Source organism: Alosa pseudoharengus, unplaced genomic scaffold (genome assembly GCF_046254945.1).
Source record: "Alosa pseudoharengus isolate Yale_2024_CS ecotype anadromous, Long Island Sound unplaced genomic scaffold, YU_APseudo_1.1 YU_APseudo_1.1_scf_6, whole genome shotgun sequence".
Taxonomy (NCBI): domain Eukaryota; kingdom Metazoa; phylum Chordata; class Actinopteri; order Clupeiformes; family Clupeidae; genus Alosa; species Alosa pseudoharengus.
The window spans coordinates 31292749-31306892 of record NW_027468848.1 but is presented as its reverse complement, the minus strand read 5'-3'; the positions used below and the strand labels follow the sequence as shown (position 1 = coordinate 31306892).

Below are 14144 nucleotides of genomic sequence, written 5' to 3'. Positions count from 1 at the left end.
CCCTAAGGTTGACATAAAGCAGTGGGTTCTAAGCATGGGAGATTTAATCATGGGTTTGTGACAGCATATTTTCCTGTACACACTGGTGATTTGATGCCTCCGGGTTGAACATTTACGCATTATTTTGAGATCTCTCTTCTATTGGACTAACTGGAGACCAAATTGTTCAGTGACTCAAAAGCAACAGGGACACATCAACTCGTAAACAATCAAAGGTCAGTGTTGTGGTGTTTTGCCAGCTTTGCACAGGCCAAAATGTTCCACTGGCCACGGAAGCCTCAAATCGCAAGCAGAATGGCAAACTCCTCAACTCACCACTGTTTTAATAATCTTTACATAATCCAATTTTTATTCTGTGACATTATCTCACTTTGTCCAAGGCAAGGAAGCAATCACATGATGGTTAGAATGAAGGAGAGAGAACGGAAGGGGAAAAAATAAGATGTAATGTTTTTTTTGGGTGTTTTGTGCTCTACTCCACACACACACAGACACACACACACACACACACACACACACACACACACAAATATATAAAAATATAAACACACACACACACACACACACACAATATATATATTCACTCACTCACTCACTCACTCGCTCGGTGACACTAAGGACACCTTGGGTTAACAAAATAGAACAATGTTCAGTTCCTGTATGTCAACATTCATGCAATTATTTTCCAATAGCTGACATATGTAAATGTAGATAAACATGCTTTGCCTGCAGACTCGCTGATCCTGACTTTGTTGTGTGTGTGTCTGTGTGTGTCTCTCTCCCCCAGTGTACAGGTTGCATGATAAACTGGACTTGATGCATGGCCTTTGCATGATCCCATTGCGTGCTGGTGTGGGGCTGACCGCAAGCTGTGACCTGTGACCATGGCTCAGACCTTACACATTAACGGCAACGTCTCAGGTAACTCCCCTCCTCCCCTGGATGTGTGACAGGAAACGCCTGCTATTGATTTGACAGTGTTACACTGATGTGTGTTTTGGACAGGTATAACTGAAATTCCGGTTTAGCCTGTTGTGTTTGTTGTTGTTGTTATTGTGCTGATGTATCGAGTATATTTTAACAGTTTTATCTTCATGGGTATGAGTATTAATCAGGTAAAAATTCAGAGTTACACAAATGAATGACCTTGTTTATATTTTGCATGTCTTTTGAATAATGTTGTGTTAAGTGGTGTTGAATTGCCCAGTGCTAGTAGTTAAATATGCGTTGTGTTTGTGTTTGTGTGTGTTAATGTGGCTAATGTTTTACTTGAACAGCTGTTTATACTTCAATTTGGAAGAATTTAAAGGGACACCAGGCAAGCCTGATGCTTTTTCTCTACAAAGCTCCCCCTAGCGTCTGTACGTGTCGATACGTGTGTGAGCCCTCGCTCGGTCTGAAGCTCTTTTCCTTTTCTTTGCATCTTACGTCAAGGTGCTTCTTCGCTGGCTCTGCCATTATACACACGTTTGCAACAATCGCTAGCCGGGTTTCGTTAGCCTTCCTCTGTGCTGGGGATGCAGGATGTAAACTGATCCTGTTTCTCGCGATGTCTGAGACTTTGTGAGACTGAAGGTCGTGGGTAGGATACACCGAATTGGCAAGCGGGATATTCTTCCTACAGGCAGTAGGGGCGGGCAAGAGAGTCTTCATTCGCCCTGTAATGACTGATTTACCCATATACCGACTTACGAAGATGATTAATTAACACGAAAACGTTGCCTGGTGTCCCTTTAAATTGGTACGGTCGTTATTTAGATACATATTCTTTCCACACTTATTGGTCTTTGGAAGCTCTGCACCACCATGCAAGTTCAAAGAAGACCGAAATGAATTGCATTGAACACTGCCGTCACTCTTGTACCCATGTGATGCCTGTCTCCATGATTATCATCAAGTTCAAATGAATTCAGTGAATTCCTACACTCTATAAGTCTGAAGACAGCACCCTTATCTCTTAGGAGAAAAGCTATGGGTCTCCGTCTTGTTTTTAAGTGAGGGCCTCAAATTCCTGTCCTGGCAAAGACAGACCTCAGACAGGGTCTCCATGGGATTTTCTCAGTGTGATGTGAAATATGCCCTGTCAGCTTAGCCGGGCAATACACACACACACACACACACACGCAGGCACACACACACACACACACACACACACACACACACACAAACACACAAACACACACAGATACGCAGGCACACACACACCTGCAATCCTCTCACACTTCACGCTTCACTTCACGCTTCACTTCACGCTGCTGCGTATGGCAAACATGACTGACACTCAGACACACACACAGACGAAGGGAGAGGCTTTTTCTTTTCTTGAGTTGAAGACTCTTAAGCACTGAACACACATTCATGTTTTTACACATTAATTCATGCTTTGTTTATCAAAGGATTGGATGGTACATTCTCAGTCATTGTGTCATATGTTCTTTCTTTAAAACTGTTGTGTACATACAAGGCAGTGGTAAAAAAAAAACATGACCAGTGCTGTTCATCAAGGTTAAGAGTCTCCAAGGTCCTCTTGTTGTACTTGTAGTGATTAGCATCTCAGTAAGCTTGAGGGAGGTTCCATCTGCCAAACCCTGCTTGCCTGACCTCTCTCAACACATGCCCCCTCTGTAGACCCATTCACTGCACTAACACTGATTGTGTGCCCTTGGCTCCTCACCTATACTGTTTGCACAACCTCAAATTAGGTCACTTACAGACTAAACAGCTTTTGCGTTGAGCTTGGCAGAAAAACCACAAGGCGCTAGCGCTATTGCTAGCCAAGGCTAAGGTCTAAGGAGAGCATGTCATGGAGAACAAGGCTGCCAAGGGGTGCCACCGACAAGTCCGAGTCCCCCCTTTAATCTTTGTGTCAAAGTGGCATGGCTGAAGGCCTGGGGGCTGGGAGTCACACCTCCTCAATACCAAACGGAGTGTAATATGTTTGTGTCCAGGAGCTTATGTTAGCACTGTGCCAAGGGCAGGGGAAGGCATTGCAGTGCCACACAGTGCGTCCAGGCAGCGTTTAGCTTTATTTTCCCTTGGTTAATATTTATGCAGAGTCTGTGCTTTGTTTTTCTGCTCGGGCTCAAGGTTACAAGCTCCATTTTGGTCAGCCAGCATCAAAGAGGAACTTATTTTGTCAGAGTATTAAAGAAATTAAATAAAATGCTCTTACCAGGAATAGATATTTTATAGTAGTTTAAATGATCTCTTAAAAGGCAGCTTAGTGTTGATAGACAGACTAATGCATGAACAGCTGAGCCACTTCGATCTATACACCTTGATCCGCTGGCTTAAAAATACACCAATAATCTCTTAACATTGTAAACACAAACAAATGTATTGAATGCAGACATCTATGAAGTCGGCATTAGTAGACCAGTTCTGTTATTGTCAGTGGGGATCCTCTCTTTTTGTGTGTGGTTTGGACTGGTTAGGGCAGTGGTTTGGACAGCTAAGGACTCATGAATTCCTGTACCATTAGCTCTGCCTTCAGGATGTTTTTGCCATGTCTGTGTTGGTACTGGTGAGACTTGCCATTATGGGTGGATGCTAATATATCAGCAAATCTCCACCCCTCTCTCTCTCTCTCCCCCTATCTTGCCATTTCCCTTTCTCACACACACACACACACACACACACACACACACACACACACACACACACACACACACACCATGTCCATTCTAGGAGAAGGCTCCTAAAGCAGAGGTCTGGTGTTTGTTTGTGGATTAATGAGTGCTGCTTTGTGTCAGTGCTAGCCTGACATGGTGCTGGAGGAGGAAGAGTAATTAAACGTTGGGTTAGCTTAGCTGACTGACGCGGTTTCTGCGCTGGGGCCGGCTCAGGAAATACCAGCCTAGTGTGAGAAAAGAGCCTCTGTTGCCCCTGTGTGTGTGTGTGTGTGTGTGTGTGTGTGTGTGTGTGTGTGTGTGTGTGTGTGTGTGTGTGTGTGTGTGTGTGTGTGTGTGTGTGTGTGTGTGTGTGTGTGTGTGTGTGTGTGTGTGTGTGTGTGTGTGTGTGTGTGTGTGTGTGTGTGTGTATTGGTTATGTGCGTGTTAGTGCGTTAGCACTCCCTTCCTAGCCCAGCCCAGAGTTGTTTTATATGCCAACCAGACCAGCAGAGCACAGCACCAGGCTGTGTCTTCGCACCAGTAAGTCGCATAATGCTTTATTATATCCCCTGCTCCAGAGGACTTGGGCTGGGCCAATACTGGGACCTGCGCTGAGGGAGCAGTCAATGCCCCACTGTTCAGATTTTCTGTCCCATTACAAGATGCCGAAAATGGCAGTCTCTCCCTCCTCTATTCCCATACTAATTTCATGGCAGTGGGCTCTGTGGTAGGGTGATATTATGACTGAGAAGCTTGGGTTTTTATAAGGTATGGAATGTCTGTTCCAATGCCCTTGGCTTCCAGGAAGCTTTCTGGGGGAAGCTGGTTCACAAACTGGTTTGATTGATGTAGGCTTTGTTGAGAGGTTGTTGCTCACAAATTTTTTTTTTTATAATAGCTTTGTTGTCTGAACAGTCACCCTAGCTGATACTCGTTTTAGCTGTGTGAGAAAATGTTGGTTTCTTTTCAGAACATGATGAATGTGTGGTTTAAATGAATGCACAGGCCAAAAGCTCCAGTTTTGTGGTACGGAATCTGCTTTTACATCATTGTAATATACTGTATTGACAGACATTGTAATGCTTCATGTAGTTTTGTTTTATTAGTAGACATTCACATTCCATTGTATTGGTTATCACTATAGTATGGCAAGCTTGTTTTACATGCATTTCTAATGAATGCCTTCAGTCTGAACATATGGAACTTGCTATTAACAATGTATTGTACTGCACCATTTAGAAACACATACGGCAGGTAAAGTATACATTATGTAATAAATGTCCAGCTGCATATTTTCAGTCAAATAAACATTGCATACTGTAAAACTGCCCTCGCATCCCTGGTTGCAGTATAGGTTGGAGGATGGGGTTTCTTTTCTATTCCATGAATTGCAAGATGGCAACCATAAAATGCATTTTGCATCCCATTTTCTATATTGGGATAGCTCCTTTTAAAAATAAAAATTCTCTAACCGTAATCTTAAACTTCGCCTGCTTAATAACTGGTTTGGTGTAGAAAAAAAAATATCAGGCTGAGTTTTTTTTTCTACGCGGAAGCATTCCAACATCTCATGTAGCGTTCACAATGAAATGAATGCATGAGTTTTCGATTTGAAACGGGAAGAGTATATGGCTTGACAGTGGCTTGACTTCTCTTAGCCATTGTATCTGCAACAGGCTCTCACTGTTTGTTTTTCCACCCTCATCACAGCCTCTATATCAAGGCCAAACATGCCTGTCTGCATTTTATTTTCATTGCAAACAATCAGCGAATTCACCCTGTCTGCCATGACTTACAGGCTCTCCACCCGAACGGCCAGCAGGATCTTTGAGACTTCAATGTAGGGAAAGAAAAGCAGAGTCCAGGCAGTGGTCATTCTCAGAAGAGATGATGGTGTGTTTAGATGACAAATATGGGCTGTGTGGTGTGGGAGAAATCTCCAAGGAGTCACCAGGCCTGTGGCTGACCCTTAGGGACAGTGGGGGGCAGAGGATTGTTAGACCCTTCCCCAAGGGTACCAGTCCGTGCCAATGCTGTGTGTATAAGAGTGCCATAGCACAAACTGTACCAGTTGTTGTAAAAGGAGTGAGATTAGACAAGCAGATAGAGGATTTATAATGACATGTTGTCTGGAGAGGTTGAACTGCGTCTCAGCTAGTGTAGGATAATAAATGGGGCCTTGTTTCGTTTACATGCCATTGGATTGGAAATGCTTGTGCTTTAATCAGTACTCTTTGTGTGTGTGTGTGTGTGTGTGTGTGTGTGTGTGTGTGTGTGTGTGTGTGTGTGTGTGTGTGTGTGTGTGTGTGTGTGTGTGTGTGTGTGTGTGTGTGTGTGTGTGTGTGTGTGTGTGTGTATATGCCATAAGGTCTATATGCCCACATGTGAGTTGAGAACCCAAGCTGATAGGAATGCTAGGAGCCTTCTATTTTCAGTTGTTTACGTGACACTAACATTACATTTCATTGGCTGGTTAGGCCTTGACATGTTTCAGCTGACACAAAACCTGTGAAAACATAGCACAGTCCAGCTGAGTATATTTTTGAAACAAAGTGAAAGATCTGTAGTACTATTTTAAACATGGTTTTCTGAAGAATATGAGACTTGATTGTAGATGAAACACGTGGACACTTGGGCACGTGGACGTGGGCATATATTTTAGAAATGGGCATTGCTCATTTTCCAAATGTACAACTTCACTATACTCTGACTTAACATAAATGACTGTCTTTCAAACAGTGTACACGTATTGTATGTGTATGCATTTAGTTCTGACTAGCGTTTTCCTTTTTGCCACCCACCCCCTTAGTGAGGGCCTCTGAACTCTCCCTTTCAACTGCACTTTGTTCTCAAACAACATATGATGATATTGGCATGCCACTGTCTCACGTTTCTTCGTCTAAAATCACACACTCGCTGTCTCCAGTGTCAGCCCTTTTCTGCTGTCTCACTGGCTGCTTTTCTGAGCCTGTCATTCTTTTCCTGAGCTTCAGCCAATCCGGGCCTTAGCAAACAGTTAGCACTCCACGTCTTTTGACTTTGTCAGGGAGGACTTTCTACTCAAGTCTCTACTACAACACTCAGGAAAAAGCCTTCAACTGCCACAGTTTAGGTGAGGACAGCTTCCCGCCTCATTTGCCTGGTAGTAATTGACATATATTCCCCTATACTGGTGTTTTCTTTCTGAATGATTAACACTGATTGGCTGATATCCTATCTGCTTTCTCCTCGTGGTCTCTATCTCAGAATACAGCACCAGCTGTCTCTGTTAAACGTTAACTCTCCTAGCACGCTCTGTAGCGGAGGTTGTTCTTATCCAAACTGTCGCATCTCTGTGTTCTCCCCTGGTCAATTTGTGTGTGTCCGTTTATCATCTGCCTTGGTTGTCCTGTTCATGTATCAGATGGATGGACACAAGCAGACTCAGCTTGCTTGTGGCTCAACCGTCCTGTCCAGTCTTGCGTAATGGCTAATTTATGGTGTGACGGCAGAATATTATTGGAGTGCCCTATCAGTCTCAGGTCGTCCATCCCGACACTTTTGCCCCCTAAAGGCAGCAGGTCTGTGACCTTTGCCTGTTCTCGCAGGGGTGAGGTCAGCCCTCAGCTGTCCAGGGGCAGTGCCCTGTGCCGGACAGCCCCGTCTCGCCACTGATGACGTCTCCGTTCTGTTCTTATAGCTCAGTTCTTCAATCTCAACAGAAATGTGTGAAGACTTACTGTTGTGCAGCTGCTGAATAGTGACATTCATGACATTCGTTTGAAGTCTTGTAATATCTGAATGAGGCCGTTGTCATGAAAGAATGATTTCTTTAGATAGTTGTGTGTGCTCATCGTGTGTTTAGGGGACTGGTTGTGTATGCAAGTTTGTGAATGATACTCTTTTGGAATATGGGCAGATAAAAGCTCTGTTTCCCCCTTAAGAAAAAAGGGATGGTTTTTGTATACAGGAAGCAATGTGGTCGGTGGTCAAGGTTCAGTATGGCCAAGCACAGCATTGTGATGGGGGATGAGGTATCTCTAACAGAAGAAAAGAGGGTCTGTCTTAGTGCAGAGGTAGAAAGACGAGAGAGGGAGAGAGAGAGAAAGAGAACTGAGTGTGATTGGAGGAGCCCGTCAGCCTATGGTAAGCTCAGCAGATCTCGGCTAAGTTTACGCCAATACTGGAATTTTTCCCCTTATGGAGTGAAGATTGGGAAGGAGCAACACTGCGAGCAGGGAGCTAGACTCCAGCTTGTTCTCTTTACAAAAGCACATTAGAGAGAGGGAGGGAGGGAGGGAGAGAGAGCGAGAGAGAGAGAGAAGGAAGGAGGGAGGGAGGGAGGAAGGGAGTCACTCATACACGCACTCTCTTCACTCTATTCAGGACGGCTGACTGCCTCTAGGTAAGTGAAGCTCAAACAAACCTGGATCGGCTTACATCTGGATCGGAACAAATTTCTTGTTGTTTTAACTTTTGTTGATCTTTTATTTTGTTTATATTTTGGTGTTGCTTGAGTGGAGGGCTACACTGAAGCAGTAAATAGACTCAGGGAAGAGTTAGACTTCTGGTGAGTGGAACTGCCTGGTTGTACACAGGGTAGAAAACAACTGAAGCAATAGGGCTTTGCTTAGTGACTGGTACAAGTATGTGTGTGTGTGTGTGTGTGTGTGTGACTGTGTATGCTGGCCTCTTTAGTGGCCTGGATAGTTGAACATTTCACAGAGAGCTGCTGCTGGTTGCCTGACAAACTGGAGGGCTTTTTCTGTCTGTGGTGTGGCATTTGGACTTTGACATAAGCTGCTTTTTTGATGGATGTCCTCCCTATACGTTCAAATTCCTTACGGTATAGATACTGGTTATCACAACGTCTGCTGCTTCTATTTTTTATTATTCCTGGCAAGTGTTCCCTCCTTGTTTTGCCTCAAGGGTTACGCAATTTTCATGTTTTAAACTTGACCAAACCTCCAGTTTCCACTAAATGATTTTTCAGAAGGGTGGGGGTTGTGTGTGGAGAGAGGAATATGTTTGTTCTCTTTGACCCCCCCCCCCCCCCCCCCCCCACACACACACACACACACACACACACACACACACCTCCCTTCCCTGCACCCCTAGCTCCACTTTCTCTCAGCAGCAAGAATGTTACCAGCACATGGGCAGGGATTGGCATGTCTGACTGTTTCTGCCATAAAAAAAACCCTGTTTTTGCGAGACCAGGATACAGTTTAACAGACGTGTGGTGCTACGAGAAAGCTAAAAAGCATTTGGCAGTAAAGCATGAAGCCATTTTGCGTGGGTGTCTGCAGTCTTAAAAAAGATCTGTGCGGGGTTTCTTCCAAAAACATTGCCCCCCCTCCGAGACGCCAGAGATAGTTTTCCTGTGACGAAGCACACTCGCACCAAAGTGATTACTGCCTGTCAGACGCACATTTGCTTTCGTGTCGCTAGTCGCACCAGTAAATCAGAGTGATCAGTCTGAACAGACTAACAGAGAAACAATTAGTGCTCTGTGTGTGTGTGTGTGTCTGTGTGTGTGTGTCTGTGTGTCTCTCCCTCCCCTAAATGAGCTCGTAAGGAGGATCCCCCTGAGAGAGAAGTTTGGTATGCAGCCCGCTAATGGGATGTGACTGTGTTTTAGCTGCAGTTGAGGGGAAATAGCTGCCACTAGATTATAGTCATTGTTCTCTGTCGCCACAATCAGGGTCATTTGTTGACACAAATGTTGCTGGTCATTTGCTGAAAGCTTACATAAGTGTGGCTCCATAGCGACCGGAGGAAGTTATTCATCTGCTTCTTATTGCAAGGTAGAGAGATATAATAGAAGCCAGTTCATAAGTTTTTCATACACCATGCTGTGTTTATCATCTAATGTCCAACTATGGTAGATGAATTGAATAATTGTTGCTTGGTAAAAGGGAAAGTGGTGTTAACCTCTGCTTTTTCTTTCTCTTGAATCAACAGCAAAAGATGAGGATGAGAAGGACCCTGTGGCTCCGTACTACCTGGAGACCCCGTACGGCTACCAGCTAGACCTGGACTTCCTGAAGTATGTGGACGACATCGAGCGGGGGAACACCATCAAGAAGCTGAACATCCAGCGGAAGCCCAAGTCGGCGCGGCCCTCCACCTCCTCGCAGCACAGCAACAACAACAGCGTGAGCAGCAGCAGTGGCGGAGGCTGCGGCCTGGCCGAGTGGACGTCCACCGACTCGCTCTCGTCCTCCGCCAGTGATGAGAACAAGCGGTCCCCGTCGCCCGTGTTCCTCACGTCCGCACATCAACCACCAACGCCGCCGCCGCCGCCGCCGCCACCACCTCATCCTCACTCCCTACCCCAGTCGCAGATAATCCGACCCAGCCCAGTGACCCTCCCGGCTAGCCCTGTCCATGAAGCCCCCCAGGCCTTCCTGAGTGTCCTGGAGGCCCGCCAGCAGCAGCAGCAGCAGCTTCCCCCCCCCTCCCCGCGGGTCTTCCCCCGGCACAACCTGCAGGTGGAGAAGACGCTGATGGAGACGCGCCGGCGTCTCGAGCAGGAGCGGCTCCTGGCCCAGCCGCTGCTGCCGCCGCCTCCTCCTCCGCCGGCCGCCGTGGCCAGCGACCCCCTGCCGCCCCCGCGCCGCCGGCTGGCCAGCTTCGGAGGCATGGGCTCCAACAGCTCGCTGGCCTCGTCCTCCTTCGGCGGCTCGGCAGGGATGCCCAGCCAGGTGTCGCCCGTCTCACACCACCTGCTGGCGCACAACGGGCACCTGCTCAGCAACGGCGGTGGCGACGGCGGCTACAACCCCTACTTCACGCCGTCCATGGGCGGCTCCATGCGCCACAGCCCCATGAGCTCGGGCATGACCACGCCGGTCACTAACGTGAGCCCGGCGCACCTGCAGCACATCCGCGACCAGATGGTGGTGGCGCTCAAACGGCTCAAGGAGCTGGAGGAGCAGGTCAAGACCATCCCCATCCTGCAGGTGAAGATCGCCGTGCTGCAGGAGGAGAAGCGGCAGATGTCGTCCCAGATGAAGGGCCAGAAGGGTCAGATGGGCTCCGGAGGCTTCCGGAAGCGCTCGTACAGTGTGGGCAGCGCCGAGCAGTTCGAGTCGTCTCTGGCCCCCCAGCTCCCGGCGGAAGGCCGGCGCTCTGAGCTGCACATCGACTCGGAAGACGAGCTGGAGGGCATGGAGCAGAGCTCGCAGCGGCTGCAGGAGTTCAGGCAGCTGACCGCCGAGATGCAGGCGCTGGAGAAGGAGATCCAGGACCCGGGGTCTGCCACCAAGGAGGACCGGAGGCAGCAGCGTGGACAGACCCAGAATGACCGCACCACCACCACCACCACCACCACCACCGCTGTCACACTGCAGAGGCAGTCGAGTCGGGAGCAGAAGTCCATCGCCGTGGGCTCGGACGAGAACATGAACGACGTGGTGATCTGCCGACGCTCGTCGCCAGCACCGAATCGGAGCAGGGACGCGTCGGTGGGGACGGAGCGTCCGGAGACGCGGAGCGCGGCGGTCGGCGTGACCGAGGCCATGCTGGGCACGAGCTCGGAGGCGGAGGCCGAGATCGAGCTGCAGCACCAGACCATCGACTCCCTGAAGGAGAAGATCTACCGGCTGGAGGTGGCGCTGAGGGAGACCACCCACCATATGGAGATGAGCAAGCTTAAGCTGGAGCTGCAGGCCGCCGGCAGCCGCAAGAAGGCCGACAAGGGCTGCATGGCCCGGCCCGAGATGTACAGCACCGCCGTGGAGGCCCGGGTGTCCACGCAGAGCCTGGGCGTGGGCGACCACGAGGAGTCCAGCGGCGACGTCGTCGTCGGCACCACCGACAAAGCACCCCAGGTGCAGGCAGTCGGGGTGTCCTGCCGACCGGACACGAAACCGGCCGCCGTGGGTCCGGACGTACCGATGGACAGATGGGTCGTGCACGAGCGAAAGGAGGTGAAGGACCAGTGCGTGGGCCGGCAGGTGACCGTGACGGACAAAAACGTGGGGGCGCAGCTGAGTGTGTGTGAGATGGGCATCAACACGGAGGAGACAGTGGAGAGTCTGGGACTGCGCAAGGCGGAGGCCGAGGCGGCCAAAGAGGTCCGGTCCATCGGGTGTGGGGACTGCTCAGTGGACGTGACCGTGAGTCCCATCAAAGAGCTGATGAGTGCGGGGACAGGGATGGACGCTGTGAGCCGAGCAGATCAGGGGATTATGGTCCTTCCTGAGACCTCATCTCAGTACTCTGAGACGGACGTGCTAGGGGTCAGCAGGTCCACCAGCACGGAGGGGATTGCTCTGGTGGATTCCTGCACGGACACAGAGCTGAGCATGAGAGACCAGCAAACCAGCACAGCCCCGACCGAGACCCGGACGGTGGCCGTCGGGGACGGCCTGGTGAAAGACGTGCAGGCCACGGTGAAGACGCGCTCAGTCGCCGTCGGAACGGCAGCGCCGGGCGACGCAGGGGGCGAGCGGTCGGCAGCGTCGGCCAAAACCAAAGACAGCGGGGTGGGGCAGGTCTGCGTGAACGACAACTTCCTGGTGGGACTGAAGACCAGGACCATCGCCTGTGGGCCCTCTCTTCCCCAGCTGCCCAACCTCACCCAGCCTGGCCAGAGCCCAGCAGCCGTGGTGCTGACCCAAACCCAGACCCCGACCCAGACGCAGGTGCCGCTTCTGGCTCCTCCAGCTTGCGTCCTGCCGGGCCCACCAGCAGCGTCCGGCGCCGGACTGGACCACTACATCGAGCGCGTGCAGAAGCTCCTGCAGGAGCAGCAGATGCTGCTGGCGGAGAACTACAGTGAGCTGGCTGACGCCTTTGGCCAGCCGCACACCCAGTTTGGCTCCATCAACAGCCAGCTGGTCAACACGCTGTCGTCCATCAACTCAGTCATGAAGTACGGCAGTGTGGAGGAGCTCCGCGCCACTGACGTCACCAAGCTGGCAACAGATGGAAGCATAAGAGGAGGTGAGTGATGACTTACATCAGTACAGCTCTGACTAGCTAACTTCCATAGTGGATATTACGAATGATGGATAGCACATTATGCATTAACACAGATGGACTTGGAACAAGATGATTCAGCAAGGAAGTTCTTTCTAGAAATGTTGAAAGAAAAATCCATGCTATCCAGCATAGTCAAATAACATGTATACTGCACTTACATACACATAATAGTTTCCTGCAAATTTTGTAGCACATTTGATTGCACCCAGCTTAGTGGTATGATAGTATGATGTTGTGCTGTATTTGGGCAGTAAATTCAGGTTTTATTCACTCCCACGATGGAAACTGTTTGTGGAACAGCCCACAGGGACTTTGCTTGACTATGAAAGGGCCTACTGTTCGCCCTTAGAAAAAGTGGAGCCTCACAAAACAACAGGGCCTCAGAGCATATAGATCTTTAGACTTCTGGACACAGGCCATATTCTAAGGCTATTTTTACCCCCTCGGACCCCGCGACCAGACACTCCCACACCCCCACCCTAGTGAGGCTTTCAGGCAGGCTAGCAAGGGGTGTGTGTGCTCACAGTGTGTGTGTGTGTGTGTGTGTGTGTGTGTGTGTGTGTGTGTGTGTGTTTGTGTGTGTGTGTGTGTGATGGCTGATCGGATCTGACAGGGCAAAGTTATCTCTGACCCCGAAAAATGCATCAGGGCTTTGGCCATAAACCAACAGTGAGCTCATTCCTTTTTGAAAGCAGCAGCTCGCGCTAAATGGCTGCGCTGTTGTTCTTGTTTTGACCCCCCCAGTTTGTGCTGATGCTGATTCATAGGTCCTCCTCGTTATGTAACGTGCCGAGGCGTCGGAGCGACATGGCTCCCGTCACATCCCCCCCAACAGACAGAAGTTCTGTTTTGCATTTTTATTAAGATGCTGTATTTAAATGGGTCTTATTTGCACTAAGATGAGTGTAATAGCCTGTGGGAAGGACAGCGTGTGGGATTTTTTGGACAAAGTTGATTAGTTGGTTGCAATGATTGAGGAATGTGAGTGCTTTCTGCTGTTTAAATAAACAGTTGCTGATTTGGACCATAATCATCTTCACCCTAGTGTACAGCAGTATGCTATATGTATCGCTATATGCTATATGTATGAATACAAACATAGTTTTTCACTCAGATTTAATGTAAAGGAGCATTTACCATAATGTGTTTATGGATGACATTATGGGGGAAAATTGGCAAGTCATGGCCCATGCTATGAATAGCTGAATAGAACTGTAATGCACAAGTGAAATGAAATAGTTGTGGTGAATGGCCAGCTGCACTAGCTGCTGCCAACAGCAGGATGTTTCCACTTCATCTGCACTTTAAAGCACTTTTCTGGACCAAGAAGAAAGAAATCGGCTTGTCAGGTGTTCTCAGAAACCTCTTTTTTTATTCTGTAGAGAACAGTTTGTTCATTTGCTCCTTTCTTCCTTGTGTAGTCTATATAAACTCTGTAACCAGAGGAATGTATACAGTATGTGTGAGCTGCTCATGTATTTTGAACAAATGTAATATTTCAAAACCTGTTTGGAAATGCTGTATGTTTGAAGATCTGGTTAATATAATTATGCCCCCTTCACT

The 14144-nt window shown here is 48.7% G+C and overlaps 1 protein-coding gene across 4 annotated transcripts in view; it reads left to right on the top strand.

Annotated features, from left to right (window-relative positions):
* kank1a (KN motif and ankyrin repeat domains 1a) overlaps window positions 1-14144 on the top strand; it is a 50654-nt gene that overhangs the window by 27498 nt on the left and 9012 nt on the right. For all 4 annotated transcript variants that reach the window (XM_076271069.1, XM_076271068.1, XM_076271071.1 and 1 more), the window contains 2 exons: window positions 788-921; window positions 9555-12542. In XM_076271069.1, coding sequence (XP_076127184.1) covers window positions 885-921; window positions 9555-12542 — 3025 coding nt within the window. In that variant the 5' untranslated portion in view covers window positions 788-884. The remainder of the gene's footprint in view (window positions 1-787; window positions 922-9554; window positions 12543-14144) is intronic.